The following is a 19,558-nucleotide window of genomic DNA, read 5'->3' as shown; positions in this document are numbered from 1 at the left end:
ATCTTAGCAGAACTTATACACTTAATGGTAAGGTCCTAGGGAGTGTTGCTGAACAAAGAGACCTTGGAGTGCAGGTTCATAGCTCCTTGAAAGTGGAGTCGCAGGTAGATAGGATAGTGAAGAAGGCATTTGGTATACTTTCCTTTATTGGTCAGAGTATTGAGTACAGAAGTTGGGAGATCGTGTTGCAGCTGTACAGGACATTGGTTAGACCACTGTTGGAATATTGCATGCAATTCTGGTCTCCTTCCTATTGGAAAGATGTTGCAAAACTTGAAAGGGTTCAGAAAAGGTTTACAAGGATGTTGCCAAGGTTGGAGGATTTGTGTTATAGGGAGAGGCTGAACAGGCTGGGGCTGTTTTCCCTGGAGCGTCAGAGGCTGAGGGGTGACCTTATAGAGGTTTACAAAATTATGAGGGGCACAGATAGAATAAATAGACAAAGTCTTTTCCCTGGGGTCAGGGAGCCAGGACTAGAGGGCATAAGATAAGGATGAGAGGGGAAAGATATAAAAAGAGACCTAAGGGGCAACTTTTTCACATAGAGTGTGGTACGGGTATGGAATGAGCTGCCAGAGGAAGTGTTGGAGGCTGATCAATTGCAACGTTTAAGAGGCATTTGGATGGGTATATGAATAGGAAGGGTTTGGAGGGATATGGGCCGGGTGCTGGCAGGTGGGACTGGATTGGGTTGGGATATCTGGTCGGCATGGACGGGTTGGACCGAAGGGTCTGTTTTCATGCTGCACATCTCTATGACTCTGTGACATCATTTACCAATCTATTAGAAACAGAACCAAAAGTGATATCACCCATCACAACAGACTAAGACAGATAAATAGCAAGCCGGACAGAACACCAGTGCCTCATCAGAGGCTCTGTGATGATATTACCAAGCATGGTGACAAAATGTCTGAGAACAAATCTACCAGCTCAGTGAGCAAACTTTCAACCTAATCCAAAACCTGTGCTACAAATCTCCCAAATCGCAACCTATGAAGTATTTTGGCATGAAGAGATGCAATTACATAAATGGCAAATACAAAGCAGGGTATGAAGGAGAATGGAATTTGTTGTTGGATGTAGGCCATCTGTCACAATACCGGGGTCAAATGTTCCAAGCAGTTATACTGTTTAGATCAGATTAAGACGTTAAAGCCCTCTCTGCTCAGCATTCTGGTCGAGGTTCTGAAGCGGGAAGTGAAATGTCTCATCAATAGAGAAAGAAAGGGGCAGAAATTTACCTGTCCCACTCAGGCATATTTTAACAGCTGGACCATAAGCCAAAAGGTATCAGGTTGGTAAGTGAAAAACCTCCCCCTTCTGAGTGACCTTGCGAGATGCAAGTTGCAGCAAACAGCTGATTTGAACAGTGAAATACCCACTTGTGGACAGATTTACAAGGATGTTGCCAGGGTTGGAGGGTTTAAGCTATAGGGAGAGGCTGAACAGGTTGGGGCTGTTTTCCCTGGAGTGCTGGAGGCTGAGGGCTGACCTTATAGAGGTTTACAAAATCATGAGGGGCATGGATAGGGTAAATAGGCAAAGTCTTTTCTCTGGGGTCGGGGAGTCCAGAACTAGAGGGCATAAGTTTAGGATGAGAGGGGAAAGATATAAAAGAGACCTAAGGGGCACCTTTTTCAGGCAGAGGGTGGTACGTGTATGGGTTTGGAGGGATATGGGCCAGGTGCTGGTAGGTGGGACTAGATTGTGTTGGGATATCTGAGTCGATACGGACAGGTGGACCGAAGGGTCGGTTTCCATGCTGTACACCTCTATGACTATGAGGATGCCACAGAGATCATCCCAGCAAGGCAAGTACCTCCACTAAAGACAAAGCTGAAAGATACTTGGCAGTGGCTCACCAGCAGCTGGCTGGGGTGTCCATGTGACTACTTTTCCCTTATGGACAGTAAAAAAGGTTACCTCAAAGAACAAAGTGATTAGATGGGACAATGGGCTGAGGAGTGACAGATGCAGTTTAATTTAGATAAATGTGAGGTGCTACATTTTGGAAAAGCAAATCAGATGGAATACTCCCCAAATCACTTATACACTTAATGGTAAGGTCCTGGGGAGTGTTGCTGAACAAAGGGACCTTGGAGTGCAGGTTCAGAGTTCCTTGAAAGTACAGTCACAGGTAGATTGGATAGTGAAGGTGGCGTTTAGTATGTTTTTCCTTTACTGGTCAGAGCATTGAGCATAGGAGTTGGGATATCATGTTGCAGCTGTACAGGACATTAGTTAGGCCACTTTTGGATTCAAGCGTGCAATTCTGGACTCCTTCCAATCGGAAGGATGTTGTGAAACATGAAAGGGTTCCGAAAAGATTTACAAAGATGTTGCCAGAGTTGGAGGGTTTGAGCTAAAGGGAGAGGCTGAATAGGCTGCAGCTGTTTTCCCTGAAGCATCAGAGGCTGAGGGGTGACCTTATAGAGGCTTATAAAATCTTGAGGGGCATGGATAGAATAAATAGACAAGTTCTTTTCCTTGGATTGGGGGAGTCCATATGGCATAGGTGAGACGGGAAAGATATAAAAGGGACCCAAGGGCAACTCTTTCATGCTGAGGATGGTGCATGTATGGAATGAGCTGCCAGAGGAAGTGGTGGAGGCTGGTACAATTACAACATTTAAAAGGCATTTGGATAGGTATATAAAAAAAGGTTTACAGGGATATGGGCCAAGTGCTGGCAAATGGGATTAGATTAGGTTAGGATATCTGGTCAGCATGGATGAGTTGGACTGAAGGGTCTGTTTCCGTGCTGTGCATCTCTAATTCAGGGATGGGAGGATCTTTGACTAAGTCAGCATTTACTGCCCTGGAGAAGGTGGTGCTCAGCTGCAGTTCTTGGGATGCAGGAAGGAAGTTCCAAGATTTTGAACAACAATGAGCTGATGGCAATATAGTTCTGAGCCAGGGTGATGAGTGGCTTGGCGAAGAACTTGCAGGTGGTAAAACACGACACATTCTTCTTGGCGATACAAACTGTAGTTTGGAAGGTGCTTCAATAAAGAGCCTGAGTGAGTTGTTGCAATGCATCTTGTAGTCAGCACATTGTTGTCACTGCATTGGTGGTGATATGACTAAATATTAAAGACAGTTGTGGTACCAGTTTTGTCCTGGATGGTGTTAAACTAGGGTGTTCTAAGAGCAGCATCCATCCAGGCAAGTGGGGAGTATTCCATCACATCACAGCTTGTACCTTGCAGATGGTGGACAGGCTTTGGGAAATCAGGAGCAGAGTTACTCATCACACAATTTCTAGCCTCTGACCTGCTCTTGTAGCCACAGTATATATATGACTGGTCCAGTTCAGTTTCTGTTACGAACTAACGTCTGTGATTTAAAAGTTGGGGAATTCTGTGATGGTGGTGCCATGGAATGTCAAAAGGGTTATTACTCAACCACCACCCCCCTATTCAGAGTCACCAGGAGCAGCTGCCACAGCGTTAATTGCAATCATTCTTTGATGGGAGTTTCCATCCACAATAGTGGCCTGGGAGCTGTGACAATTTATATGAAGAAATGAAATGTCTTCAGATGGCAGCTCAAGGCAGAGGCTAACCTGAAGTGGCAGTGACAACCTCTGTCAATGGACTGCATCCTTCAGATTAAGCCTCAGGAAGCCTACCTTCCTTAATTGGATTGCGGATACAAAGGCAACCAGTTAGGAAGTTGTCTCCATAGGACTGTGAAGGTAGGTGTGCTGCCAGCAAGTGAGAGGTCAGTAACCAGAAATAATCAAGACCAGGATTTATAGTCAGTAAAATTAGAGTCAGAAACTCAGTTTAGGATCAGATGCCAAGATTTAACTTGGACTGATGCTGCCTCACAATATGTCTGGGAAGGGCCATGGAGCTCATGGTTAGGGCACTAGATTTATGACTGAATCAACAATAATGTTGGCTTTTTCAGTATGTAATAGGAGGTAATTTCCACTCATTTGATACTGAATGTCAGACATTAGCCTTTGGCACTGAAATGTCCAGAGATATGCGCAAGAAAAAAAAACTTTTATAGCTTTCCTTTTCAATTTTTGAAGATGTAATACATTGAAAAGTTGGAAAAATTGCCAGACGTCTCAGATAATTCCCTTTCTAACAGCACTGTGCATATAACTTTGCAGAGACTATAGTTGTTCAAGAAGTTAGCTCACCACCACCTCCTCAAGGGTAATTAGGCATGGCCAATAAATGCCGCTCCAGCCAGTGAAGCCCCCAATGAATGAATTTTCAAAAAACAAGATTAGAGATGAAAATTAAAGTTGTCTTAAAGAAAAAGTCAACTTTACATAGACTTAAAAATTGCTGGATCTATACACTAATTACTTGGAAATTAAGAATGAGAGTCATTTTTGAACATGCATTGAATAAACTGAGCAACTAATTCAGATGCAATCAAATTTATGAAGAGAATATTGAGCAAAACATCAAATACACACATTTCCTCAACTGCAAGATGTGAAAATAATTTGGATTCCTGGAGTACGCACACTGCTGACCTCCAATGATGGTTTTCTAACACCGAGATATTCTGTGAGTGAAAGGAAGATTATTAGTGGTTATAGAAAAACAGAACTTCAAATTAATCTCATTTCTAAAAGACAATCTTAGAAAGAGCAGTTTCTGTGATACTTTAAAATATCCTGTTTTCCAATCTAAATTCTCTCTCAATTCCTTGTCAATAAATATCTCCAAAAGCACAATAAAGTTATTCTTTTGAAGAACCAGTTATGGTTAACTAGCAAAATGACAATGCCCTGAGATTCTACATCATCTAAAATGGACAAAGTCAGGGTTAAAAGTTAAAAATCACAACACCAGGGTATAGTCCAACAGGTTTATTTGTAAGTATTACCTTTCAGAGCACTACTCCTTCATCAAGTAGCTGAGAAGCAGGATCATAAGACACAGAATTTATAGCAAAAGATCACAGTGTCTTGCATGCAACCGATATGATATATTGAATCAACCTAAATTGCTGTTAATCTAGGTTTGTTTAATATATTGCATCAGTTACATGCATGACACTGTGATGTTTTGCTATAAATTCTGTGTCTTATGATCCTGCTCCACAGCTACCTGATGAAGGAGTAGTGCTCCAAAAGCAAGTACTTCCAAATAAATCTGTTGGTCTACAACTTGGTGTTGTGTGATTTTTAACTTTATCCACCCCAGTCCAACACTAGCACCTCCACATCATAAATTCAGAGTGAACATTACTAAATGAACATTTTTTTGAAAAAATAATCAAATTGAATCTGAAACACACTGAACAGATTCATTTCTGTAACCTTTCATACATAACACTATTGTATAATAGTTTGAGAATGTGACAACATAAAATCATAGATTCATGGCAATCTAAACACTATTTATGAATTCATGTTCCACATCTTCCAGTCTCTAGTTGACTGGAAACCAAAATGTTAAACTCCTCCAGATGTTACAATGTAAAGATTCCATTGGAACTGCCCAGGAAGATTAAACATTCGATGGACATTTCCCCAAGATTCTCCAAAAACAAAATAAAAATCCAACTCAGAGTTCTAAAGGAATCTCCACTGGATGATCACAGAGGGTAAAAAAAAATCAGGTAAGTGTGCATTATTCTGTAATCAGGGTCAGAAATAGGGTTTCCAATCCAGATTGGAAGATCTAGGCCTTTATCTTTTATGAGACAACATTGAGTAGGTTGGGCTTGTACTCAATGGAGTCTTGAAGAGTGACAGAGTAACTTACTGAACCTTAAAAAGGTTCACAGGAGGAAGCTTCACAAGGTAGATGGTGAAGGTTGTTTTTCCTGGTGAGAGAGAGAGAATAGTCTCAGAATAAGGGGTTGCCCATTTGAGAGAAGATGAGAGGAATTTCTTCTCCGAGTGGGTAGTAAATTTGCAATATTCTTTACCACAGACAACTGTCAAAAGCTCTTAACGACCGAGGCTCAAGTTTGGGGGACAGGTTGTCAAGCAGCAAGGGAATCAGGGTGAATGGGGAAAAAAAACAGAAGTGGAGTTGGGGATTATCCGATCTCATTGAATGGTAAAGCAGACTTCAAGGACCAATGACCTTTTACTCCTACATTTTATGTTTTTATGTGATCGCCTTGATCAGACTTGGTTTACACTTTTGATAAACAAAGCTCATAGAAACATTGTTCTTATGGTCTTCTAATAAATGCAAGGGAAACAGCAGAATATAGGAGTGAATTGATACAATAAATCCCTGGTAGCTGAACTATCATGATGAATTAATAATATTCCATATGTTATAACTGTGATGACATTTCAAAAGTCCTTCATTGGTTGTGAATTTTTTAACCTAATGATGCAATTTCAAATACCAGTATTGTATATGTAAATGTAACACATGATTATAAATTATAGCAATTACTTTATAAGAGTGAGATCACATAACGTGAGCAAAATGCCAATTATACATAATTAATTAGACAACATTGCTGCGTTGCAGATATACTTTAAATATATGTGGTTCAGATATATGATTCACAGTACAAACTGGAGTGAATGACTAATCAGATATTCTAAATGTCCACTTTCAAAAAAGGCAGTGTTTCAAGCATGTTAAAAGAAGCACCAAACTTAAATGTTACACCTAATAGAATACTAAAACTAACACCACCAGAGGGTGCTATATTCATTTAATAAAGCAGTATTGCAGATGCGGATATCTAAAACAAAAATTAAAATGCGAGAAATATTCAGCAGATTAGGTAACATCTTTGGATAACCTTCCATCTCAAATATTTTGCAGTTCTGCTGAGGGAGACTTTGGGCCACTAACAAAGTGGGATGAGCTTGTATTGAGCTTCACAGGAATATTGCAGTAGGTCAAAGACTGAAAAGGTCAGAGTGTGTGGAGAATTCAAATGAGAGGTGATTCAAAACTTGGGGACACAGAACAGAATTGCATTCATCTGCTTTGCATTTCATCCCTCTAATGTAGATTATATTGTGAGCTGTGAACATTAAAGAAATAGAAAAGAATTATTGTTTCCCTCGGAAGCACCATTTGGGCTGTGGACAGTGAAAGAGGAGTAACAAGACAGGTGTTGCTTAAAAAGTAGTAATGTAAAAAAAGCATAAGATGGTATTGGCTGAGGAGTGGACCAGGTAATCAGAGAGAACAGCCCTTTCAGAATGCTGGGAAATGAAAGGACAGATGTGCTTAATGATAGTATCGTATAGTCAACCAGGGGAGAGAAATCTTTGGTTAAGGAAAAATGAAGACAAATCAGAAGTGCTTGTTTTTCTTATTTAAGTTTGTTCATGAAATGTGAGCATCACTGGCCAAGCTAGCATTTATTACCCTGGAGAAAAAGTGGTGGTAATTTGCTTTCTTGAACACCTGCAATCCTTGGGGTGTAGGGTGATCCAGGGACCTTGCAACAATGAAGAAACAGGGACATAGTTCTAAACAGGATGGAGTGTTGCTATTAAAAGTAGCTCTATACGTTGCACATCATCACTTTAGATGTTCTGACAGAATTAAGGAAGGTATTAAAGAAAAGGCTAATGCACAGACATACAAATAAAAACGTACCTTGGTCAACTCTCTCTATCCAAAGTATTTACACACTATGATCTACATATACAACACTGAATAAATTATTTTTGTAGTTCTTAAAGAGAACTTGGGAAGTAAAACAACACAATCCAACCATGATTGGATGGCACCGTGCGATAGGGGCGGCACGGTGGCTCAGTGGTTAGCACTGCTGCCTCACAGCGCCAGAGACCCGGGTTCGATTCCCACCTCGAGCGACTGTATGGAGTTTGCACGTTCTCCCTGTTGTGGGTTCCCTCCACAATCCATGCTATGAATTGGCAATGCTAAATTGTCAGGTGCATTATTCAAGGGGAAATATAGTGTTAAGGGAACGGGTCTGGGTATATTGCTCTTCAGAGGTTCGGTGTGGACTTGTTGGGCCGAAGGGCCTGTTTCCATACAGTAGGTAATCTAATCTAATGATGATGTGGCATATTTAATATTCAGTCTGAATATCATCAGATGGATACACTTTGCAGACTTCTTTAAAAAAAAAGTCAATTTCAGCTGAGAACATTTCACTGAAATAAAGGGACATTGACATTTTTATGTGCATCAATCTGTATCATTATTTGAACGACATTCCATTTCATGGAATCACAGAACCTCTGATGATCAGAGACAATAAACTCCTGGGGAAGTGTAATAAGCTTTCTTCCTACATTGTCAAAAACAGAGATACAGAATATATAATAATACATTCAAACTAATCACCCCAGATCATGAAATGTGTACAAACGTGAGCTTGTCAAGCTCTCTTTTGGAAAAGAAGAAGGATTTTTTTAAGACATCTCCATATCTACCAATCAGGATGTGAGAGAATATTTGAACTTGGGCAAGCAGAAGGACCCTTCAGTTTAACAGCTGAGCCTTGAGTACTGATTGCTGAGTTGTGAACTGTGACTACTTCTCACCAAGCAAACAAGGAATTCTACAGGAAACATCTGAACGTTTCCAGAATAAAAAAGGGACATTCCAACCATATTGTTAAAACATCATCTCAAAATGAGAACTGAAAGTCCAAACATCCAACAATCAGACCAGAGTGTCAGACACAAATTGGACTAGCTTTTATTTTTCCTGACTGCATTTGGCCAAATTTATCTACCTCTACTTTTAAAACTGTAATTTGTTGCAAGAACAGAATACACATAATACAGTTCTCTATCAAACTATGCATAACCGTGATGCCTTACTTTGTTAAGAACTCAAGACAAGCAGTGCAGCTAATTCCTTACAACCATTCACTGGATTGACAAGTTCATTTTTTTCAACTTTAAAAACACTTGTCACAATCAAATGAAGATGATAAGAAATCCATTCCACCCTCTCCCAGCTGGTCACAACATATACTGTGCATCTTTTGACCTGTTAGTCTTGTATCAGAAATCACATGTAATTCTGAAACTCTGATCCAAAGCAACATGAAAAGTTGCATAACTCAAATTCAACTTCAAATTGAAAGAGGGCTAATGACAAAGATGCCCTTTTAAAATGATCTGTTTTGGAGAACTTAAAATAAACCTATTTTCTTCGTCAGCTTCATGGCAAGTAGTAACTTGTGGTCACACTCAACTTGCAGTTTCATCCGAACATTGAAAATCACTTCTCACATTATCCTCAAGAATGAAATAAACTGAAAAAGAACACTAATGGACTTGCAGGATTAAAGAGAAAGGTCAAATAGATTAGATAGTTCTTTCAAACGGATACAATAGGTCAAACAGTCTGCTTCAGTACAACAAGATTCTACAAACTTTTGTTACTGCCTTATGCACGAACTTATAGAATATACAACAGTACAGCACAGTCCCTTCGGCCCACGATTTTGTGCTGAGCATTTATCTTATCAACCTAACTTACACATGCCTCAATTTACTGTCGTCCATGTGCTTGTCCAGTGGTCACTTTAATGTCCCTAATGTCTCTGACTTACTACCGCTGGCAGTACATTCCATGCACCCACCATTCTCTGCGTAAAGAACTTACCTCTGACATCTCCCCTATAACTTCCTCCAATCACCTTAAAATTTTGACCCCTCATGACAGCCATCTCAGCCCTGGGGAAAAGTCTCTGGCTATCTCCTCTACCTATGCCTCTCATTACCTTGTACATTTCTATCAAGTCACCTCTCTTCCTTCTTCTCTCCAGTTTAAAAAGCCCCAGCTCACTTAACCTCTTTCATAAGACAAACCCTCCAATTCAGGCAACATCCTGGTAAGTCTTCTCTGCACCCTCTCTAAAGCATTTACATCCTTCCTATAATGAGGTGACCAGAACTGGACACAATATGAGATAGACCACATTGGCTGAGCCACATGAATACACGCCACATACATGGAGGGGTGATCCCTCGTGTAATGGTGTTACTTGAGAACTTGGAGCTATCTTGAGAATTTAAAAGAAGTTCTGGGATTTACATGTCAAAGAACAGAAACCAGCATATCCCATTATAAAAGATGAAAGCTTTAATCTAAGATTGTTTACTGTATTACACCTCCATGACACTGGACTCCCTTGGCTATAAATTCTGTGAGCATGATCTTAACCTCCATAACCACCTGAAGGAGTAGAGGCATTCCGAAAGCTAGTGCTTCCAAATAAACTTGTTGGACTATAACCTGATGTTGTGGGATTTTTAACTTTGTCGACCTCAGTCCAACACCAGCACCTCAAGTCATGCGTTGAAACAGACACACTTTGACCCATCCCTTTGCCCGATCAACTGTGTATCCTTCCTGACAGACTTTGAATTCTAATTCTGCCCGTTGAACTACCTTCTCCTCTGATCTGTAGCTCCAATTTCCATCCCCCTGTCAAACTAGTTTAAATCCTCCTTAAGTGCTCTAGCAAAATCTTCCGCCCAATGATTCACGTATCTAAAGCCCTTCCTCCCTCTAGCACCAGTCCTGTAGCCACATGTTGAGCTGCACTCACTCCCATTCCTCACCTCACTATCATGTGGCACCAGCGGTAAGCCTGAGATTACTACTCTGCTCGTCCTGTTTTTTTTTAAGCTTCCAACCTAACTCCCTGATATCATTTTTTAGATCCTCATCCCTTTTCCTGGCTATGTCATTGGTGCCAATGTGCACCACGACTTCTGGCTGCTCATCCTCCCCCTTCAAAATTTCGTAGACTCAGAGACATCCTGGACCCTGCCACCTGGGAGGAAACATACCTTCCGGGAGTCCCGTTCACAGCCATAGAATCGCCTGTCCTTCCTATAACTACTGAGTCCCCTACCACTGGCGCTTTTCTATTCTCTCCCCTTCCTTTCTGAGCCATAAAGCCAGGCTCAGTGCCAGAGACCTGGCCACTATGATTTCCCCCCAGTAGGTTGTTCACCCCCCAATGCCCCCAACAGTATCCAAAACGGTATATTGACTGGAACAGCCACAGGGGATCCCTAAACTATCTGCCTGTTCCCTTTCTGTCTCCTGACTGTAACCCAGCTACCTTTTTCCTGTACATGAGGTGAGTTTACCGCCCTGTAACTCCCCTCTATTATCCTCTCTGCCTCTCGAATGATCCAAAGTTCATCCAGCTCCAGTTCCCTAAAGCGGTTTCCGAGGAGCTGGAGTTGGGTACACACCCCATAGGTGAAGTCAGTGGGGATACTAATGGTGACCCTTATCTCCCATATCCTACAGGAGGCACATGCAACTACCCTAACATCCATTCCCACTGTTCTGAATTCCCAAAGAGACTACTGAAAGAACTAGTAACCTTACCGAATCGGCACAGAACCTTTTTTTTGGTTAGAAGAGAATGGGTGGAAGATATTACCTAAGTAGTTTCGAGTAAAACAACCGCCCAAATATATTACCTCACTTACTCAGCAGTCTTGTGTCCGCTCCTGCTCAGTGTACGCTCCACCTATCACAAGATAAGTTTTCAAAGAGGAATTTACCTTCCCGGCAGCCCCAGTCCTCGCTTGCACTGCTCCCGCTGCTGCTGAGAAAACGTAGGCTGCTGATCCCACGAAGTAAGTTTTTAAAGGAAGATTATGTTACTTCCTTTCTGCCCTCAGCTGTACATTCCACCTCACCTTCCAACACAAACTGTTCTTACCCAAGTACAACCCTCCCTCCTCCTGTCACACAAATTAACAGGATTTAGGAAATGCTTCTGGAATATGCTCCTCCCGGGTCATTAACCTGAAACACAATGCAAATCTCACGCATCACTCCTCTGTGGTTGAATAGCCAGGGCAGAATGATTGCTTAAACTCAAAGAATGGAAACGCAATAGAGGAACAGTGGACCATGTGATACCATGCCATTCATCAAAACACAACATCCTCATTGAGAGATGGCTCAAAAATACAAATTTCCTTTGAACACACACTCGAGAGAGTGACTGCTCAGATTTTTTTCTCTAACTTTTGTGTTCATCAAGGGATAAATCATGAATTTAGCATTTAGCATTTTTGACAATGTTAGCTTGGGCACTGCTAAATCAGGTATATCCTAATTAGAACCAGATTAAAGCTCATTTCAGCAGCATCTCATGAAAGAGATTGATTATTCACTTACAGTGAATAGTGATGAGCAGTTTTGTGCCCATCAAGTGCTGTGTTGAGACAAACCAAATTAATTACACAACACATAGTTTGAAGGTTTTGATTCTAACACATGAGCTGGATCTGAGCCCAAAGAAAGGCATGATTAATATATTGTGTAATCTAATCCTTCATGATTGGTAAATTGATAATCCTGCTTTAACCTATTTGAACAGGTTGACAAATCTGCCTGTTGTAAAATAGCAAATGTATTTTGCAAAGTAAAAAGGAACAGATAAAGCTGTTCTATTGTTTATTTATTGCCATTTTATATGCTACTATCTTCTGGCATTTCATCATCAGAGGCACTGTTACCAAACAAACCATGCAGCTAGGCATAAAGGAGATGACTGAAATGATCATGCAAGCTCACCTCATTGAAAATTCTATGGTACTCCCAAGATAGTATAAGTACCCCAAGAAGATTGGGCCAGATGTTTGGCATCAGTAACTGTAAAAACTGTGCATGGAAAACTAACATTTTTAATCAGCAGGACCATGGCAGAGTGAATCATTTCAACCTTTTCAAGATGAAATTGATAATAAATGGTGAGATGGTGAGAAAAAGACCATCAGGGAAGCTGTTTTCCCTAACAAGGATTTCCATTATATATTCACAATGAAAAGCCACAGGCTCTTCTATTAAATCAACATCTTGATTGCAAATGCATTAAACCCACAACAAAATGACATCATGTGGTCTTAGAAGAAAGAGTAGTAAGTAGAACTGAGAATCAACAGTACCAAAACCTGAATGACAGATGCTTTAAATCATGAGATGTGGACTGATCCTGTGTACATAATGATTGCCAACATATGAAATCATATGAAATCAAAACTTTCCTGTTTTTCCTCATCTCAGCTATATGCATGTACATTTCACGAGATAAAACACTGTCTAGAGTTACATGAAGTAGACTCTCGGATAAGTTTAAACCAGAGAGAAAGATTGCATTTTTGAATTTGCGAATAAATATCAATATGATAAAATATATTCTTGCCACACACACAGACAGAGGGATCATTGGCAGATCTCTTGGAGTCAAATATGACGTTTGCCAGGCTATGAAGTCTGCATAATAATGAAAGTGTGTGTTTTTGGTTACAGGTTTTCCTGCAACCAGGACATGCTGGGAAAATGGAATTCATAAACCCAGATTAGCTACCTTCTCCCTTCTCCAATGCCATTGTTTCACTTTGTAGTCAGGGTCACTCAATCTTGAAGTGGCTTGCACCTTAACCGACTGGGAGGTCCCATCCCAAGCGAGTCAGCAGCTTTCTCCACCTAGTCAGTGGTGTCAACAACTCAATGCTTTAGAGAAACCCGGGAGTATTTCTTCTTACTTTTACTTTAAGCCACGCTTTGAACATTGGCCAGCAAAAAGCTGGGACAGGAAAAGTTGCCAAGGGAGATGGAGTTTGGATGACACCAGTCAGTCCATTGGAGGCAGTTCCCCAGGAGCAGGACTTCAATATTGGTAGACATAGTTTCATGAAGAAGGTTCAGGTTATTCCTGATCTGATGCACAGGTTTCAATGTAAGCTTCACTGGAAGAAGTTCTCAAGGATAATAACGTGATGGTGGTTGACAATCTGTATTTTGCTACAGTGGGGGAAGAGTAGTGAACACCACAGCCTATAGACTGGGACCTTTGTTGACTTCCAACAATTCCTGTTGTCAGAGACACATTGCAGTAGCTTGAAGGCAGCAGCACTGGTACAGTCAACTCAGTGCAAAACTTCTTTTTTGATTTCTACCTTTGGAAGAGCTGGCTGCTGAGATACAGGATTTGCTGCACATTCTTCCGAGCCACCCTGTCTCCAACAATGATACGGAGATGGTTAAGTGGCCCAGGAAAGGTTAATGGAGAACCTGCATCTTGGCGATGTTTAAGATCAGACCAAGCATCATATATGAATAAAAAAAGACGGACTCTACAGACGAAGCACGCGTTCAGGTTATTAGCAAGATTGCAAGAAAGAAATTATGTTCAAATTTCAGACCTTTAAAGATATTCAAAATGCAGGGTCTGGTTGGGTTCTCTTGTGGTTCTTTGCAAAATGATAGAAGCTGGAAGTGTTTGGATTTCCATATGAGATTATGGACAAGTTTCTGTGGAGATGAAAAGTAATTATTCCTCTCGCTGCTTGAATGCTGGTCATTTGGCAAAGTTCTGTTCTTTTATCTGCAGGACTGAGCCCCCAAATTCACTGGTTTCTACCTGTTCTCTGCTAATAAAATTTATAATTTGTCGCCAGTTTGGATCACATGATCAATATGACTATGTCTGCCCAGAACAATTTAAAATTCAAAGCTATTGTTAAACAATGGAAGCAGCATGGTGGTACTTCACACCTAATTATGGTTTGCTGGCTTTCAGACACAGTGGCTCTGCAAGGCCATGATTTGGATCACTATTCAAGGTGGCATGCCACATAAGGTTGATCAATCAGAATCTTAATGGTGACATGAGGTAGTCTGTAGAGAGATTTAAAAAGTGTTCTGACCCTTTGCAACTATTTTTGCAGTTTTTTTCAATGTCCAGCTTTAAGTAAAAGGCACTTTCTGAAAATTCCATACTCAATACAGTCTATGTTTAAAGTTACCAATAGTTTTTCTGAGCATGATAGACTGTGTTCTAAGATGAGCTACGTGAGAGACAGTGGCATTGTGGCATTGTCACTGGACTAGTAATTCAGAATCCCAAGATAATCTTATGGGGACATGGGTTTGAATCCCCAATGGAAGATGGTGAGATCTGCAATCAATAAAAATCTGGAATTAAAGGTTAGTCTGATGGTAACCATGTAACCAATCGGGTTCACTATTTTCCTTTAGGGAAGGAAATCTACTGACCTTACCTGGACTCCATGTGACTCCAATCCCACAGCAATGTGGTTGACTTTTAAATGCCCTCTCTGAGATGGCCTAGCAAGCCACTCAATTGTATCAAAACCGCTACGAAGTCTAAAGAAAGGAATGAAACCGAATGGATTTAGAAACCGGAAAGGACAGTGGCAAATCCGGCTTATTGACCCTGCAAAGTCCTCCTCACTAACATCTGGAGCTTGTGTTAAAATTGGGAGAACTGTCGCACAGATTGGTCAAGTCTGATTTAGTCATATTCACAGGCAGGACAACACCACCAAATATTGCAACTCAGTTCAGTGGTATACAACAGGGAGGGAACTGACCTAGAGTCTCACAGTATTAAATCAAAACTGGGTAGCAAGTACACAGATGTACTCTAAATGGGGACCTGAATGTCTAACACTAAGATTGGCTCAGTGGCACTAGCATTGACCAAGTTGATAGAATCCTAAAGCTGCTGAACTAATCTAGTACGAATAAGTGTCCACATAAGACAGCACTGGTTGGAATGACCACAAACTAAATCTCACCTTCACAATGAGGCTACTCTTCATCATGTCATATGGTACTATCATGCTAAATGGGACAGATATAGTAATTCAAAACGCAGCAAAAGGCACATGGGACATCAGCAGAATTGTACTCAACTACAATTTATAAGCCTTTCACCCAGTATACTCCCAAATCTACCATAACCAAAATAAGGAGATCAACCCTAGTTCAATGAAGAGTGTAGGAAGACATGCCACGATCATCACCAGGCACAGCTAAGAAGGAGATGTCAACTTGATGAAGCAACAATGCAAGACTACTTGCATGCCAAATAGCAGAAGCAAAACATATTAGGCAAGGCTAAATGACCCTATAACCAATTAATCAGGATCGAAGTTCTGCAAACCTGCCAAATTTAGTTGCAGATGGACAATTGAACTAACAGGAGGATGTTGGTCTAAAAACTTCCCTAACTTCAATGGTGGAGGAGCTTAGCCTAGCACATGTGCAAAACTCCAGGTTAACATAGATGTATCCACCTTCAGCCGGAACTGCAAAATGATGATCCATCTCAGCCTCCTCCAGAGGTCCCCAGGTTAGTCTTCAACCAACTCAAATCATTCCATTTGAAATCAAGAAATGGCTGAAAATACTGGATAATGCAAAGACAAATGAACTCTGACAACAATGTACTGATTGTGTTGAAGATGTGTGCCCCAGAACTGTGCCCCTAACCAAGCTGTTCTTGTACAGCTACAATTTGGAAATGGGCCAGGTATAAAACAAGGACAAATTCAAGCTGGCAAGCTACCACATCGACCTGCTGTCCAACATTAGCAAAATGGCAGCATCTAATAGAGTGTGGCAATGAGGAACCCTAGTAAAAATGGAGCCAATTTGGGGATAAAAGCTCTCCACTTATCTAAGTCACACCTGGCACAAAGAAAAATGCTTGTAGTTGTTGGAGGTCATTCATCTCAGCTCCAGGAAATTGTTGCAGGAGTTCCTCAGGACAGTGTCCTGGTGCCAATGACCTTTAGCTGCTTCAATGGCTTGTCCTCTCCTGTGATTAATTCTCCTCACATAGATCACAAGAGGACTCAGGTTTGCAAGTTAACTTTGTGTTGTTCAAACAAACAAACAAACAAACTCATTCATAGACTGGCTAAGTAGACTTTTGTCTGTTAATCTGACAACTCTATCTGACTGTCGAATACAGAAAATCATCAATCTTTTAATGCTTTTATTGTTGCACAAGGATGAACTGTACACAAACAGACATCTTCGATCCCATGTCTTTCAGTTATCCGGTCAACAGGAATCTGTTTATAATCTCTAGTTTGCTCTCAAGGCTGATACATGGCTTAGGATGTACAAGATTGCTCTCCAGTTTATTTCTAATGTAATTTTCATGGTGTTCAAAACTCATGCCTTAGAGTATTAATTTGTCAGATGTCACGGTACTACTGTTGGAATCTCTTTTCATAAAACCTTATTTAATTCCCACAACACCTCCATCTAAAGTCAGAAGTGGGGGGTTTGCTGGTCGTTGAACAATATTTGTGACTCTTGATAGTCCATGTCCAAATCAGTAAGACAATGGTTAGTGTCAAGTGACATTCGCACCACACAATAGCCAGGCAAGACCATCTCGAAGGAGCGAACCTAACCATCACCCATTATATTCAATGGCACTACTGTTGTTGACTCATCCATTATCAATATGCTGCGGGTTACTATTGACCAGAAACTGAACTGGACCAGCCATTTTACCATTGTACATATAAGAGCAGGTCAGAAGCTAGAAACTCTATGGTGAGTAACTCACCTGGTGTCTCCCCAATGCCTGCCCATCCACTTACAAGCCAGAATACTCTCCACTTTCCTGGATGAATACAACTCCAACAAGACCCCAGAAGCTTGACACCCTCCAGCACAAAGTAGTCTACTTAATTAGCACCCCATCCACCACCTTCAAAAATTACTGCCTTAACCAAGACATACAGTGGCAGCAGAAAGGTGAGTGTAGAAACTCAGACTCCTTACACAAAACATTGCAAATCAATGTCCTCCACCACCTGATGTGGAGGTGCCAGTGTTGGACTGAGGTGGACAGAAGTCACATGACCCCAGTCTATACTGCAACAGGTTTATTTGAAGTCTCACATGCTTTTGGAGCGCTGCTCCTTCATCCAGTCACACCAAAAGCACGTGAGACCTCAAATAAACCTTTGGACTATAACCTGGTGTCATGTGACTTCTGACTTTGACCACCTGGAAGGTAAGGGCAGCAGATACATGGGAGCACCATCACCTCCAAGCCCCTCTCCAAGCCACACATCATCTTGACTTGAAACTATATCATAGATCGTCCAATGGTGTTGGGTAAAAATTCTTCTCAACAGCATTGTGGGTGTCCTGACATCCAAAGGACTACAGTAGCTCAGGAAGGCAGTTTACCATCACCTTTTCCAGGATTATCAGGGATGCCAATGCCCTCATTCCAGGAACAAAATTTTTAAAATGCAACAGGCCATAAGGCATTGAAGTGTTAAGGCACTGCATGAATTCTTTAGAACGTGACAGCTAATAGAATAAATGCAACTTCTTAAAAATGACATAAAAGCCACAAACATCTCTACAAAAAACAATTGCATTTAAAACTCAGAATTAAAAGCAATTTCAGCTCTTAAACAATAAACAAAGAATTTAATTTAGTTAGAACGTGACAGCTAATAGAATAAATGCAACTTCTTAAAAATGACATAAAAGCCACAAACATCTCTACAAAAAACAATTGCATTTAAAACTCAGAATTAAAAGCAATTTCAGCTCTTAAACAATAAACAAAGAATTTAATTTAGTTATAATATTCAATGTGTGCAGGAGAGTTTCCTGACACAATATGTAGACAGGCCAACAAGAGGTGAGGCCATACTGGATTTGGTTCTGGGTAACGAACCAGGCCAGGTGTTAGAATTAGAGGTAGGTGAGCACTTTGGGGATAGTGACCATAATTCGGTGATTTTTACTCTCGTGATGGAGAGGGATAAGTGTGTACTACAGGGCAAGAATTATAGCTGGGGTAAGGGAAATTATGATGCGGTGAGGCATGACTTAGGATGTGTGGCTTGGAAAAGTAGACTCAAGGCAAGAGTGTAAATGATATGTGGAGCTTGTTCAAGGAGCAACTATTGAGTGTCCTTGATAATTATGTACCTGTCAGGCAGGGAGGAAAGGGTCGTGCGAGGGAGCCGTGGTTTAATAAGGAATTGGAATCCCTTGTTAAATAGAAGAGGGCGGCCTATCTCAAGATGAGACGTGAAGGTTCAATTGGGGCGATTGAGAGTTATAGGGTAGCCAGGAAGAGAGAGCTAAGAGCAGCAAGGAGGGGACATGAAAGGTCATTAGTAGATAGGATTAGGGAAAACCCTAAAGCTTTCTATAGGTATGTTAGGAATAAAAGAATGACTAGGGTAGGAATAGGTCCAGTCAAGGATAGTAGGGGGAAGTTGCGTGTGGAGGCGGAAGAGATTGGGGAGACACTGAATGAATACTTTTCTTCAGTATTCACTCAGGAACAGGGCATTGTTGTCGATGAGAATACTGAGGCACAAATAAGTAGAATGGATGGCTTTGAGGTATGTAGAGAAGAGGTATTGGAAATCCTGGAAAAGGTGAAAATAGATAAGTCCCCTGGGCCTGATGGCATTTATCCTAGGATTCTCTGGGAAGCAAGGGAGGAGATTGCAGAACCATTGGCCTTGATTTTTATGTCCTCTTTGTCTACAGGAGTAGTCCCAGAAGACTGGAGGATAGCAAATGTGGTTCCCTTGTTCAAAAAGGGGAGTAGGGATAGCCCTAGTAACTATAGGCCGGTGAGTCTCACTTCTGTTGTGGGCAAAGTCTTAGAGAGAATTGTAAGGGATAGGATTTATGCACATCTAGATAGGAATAATGTGATCAAGGATAGTCAGCATGGTTTTGTGAAGGGCAAGTCGTGCCTCACAAACCTTATTGAATTCTTTGAAAAGGTGACGAAGGAGGATGATGAGGGG

At 41.0% G+C, this 19,558-nt stretch overlaps 1 protein-coding gene across 4 annotated transcripts in view; it reads right to left on the bottom strand.

The window, feature by feature from the left end:
• The window catches only part of pde7a (phosphodiesterase 7A), a 138,865-nt gene that overhangs the window by 21,817 nt on the left and 97,490 nt on the right, over positions 1-19,558 (bottom strand). For all 4 annotated transcript variants that reach the window (XM_043689280.1, XM_043689281.1, XM_043689283.1 and 1 more), the window contains one exon: positions 4,445-4,536. In XM_043689280.1, the coding sequence (XP_043545215.1) occupies positions 4,445-4,536 (92 nt within the window). The remainder of the gene's footprint in view (positions 1-4,444; positions 4,537-19,558) is intronic.

This window comes from Chiloscyllium plagiosum, chromosome 4 (assembly GCF_004010195.1).
Source record: "Chiloscyllium plagiosum isolate BGI_BamShark_2017 chromosome 4, ASM401019v2, whole genome shotgun sequence".
NCBI classification, from domain to species: Eukaryota; Metazoa; Chordata; class Chondrichthyes; order Orectolobiformes; family Hemiscylliidae; genus Chiloscyllium; species Chiloscyllium plagiosum.
This window is presented reverse-complemented; position numbering and strand designations above follow the sequence as displayed.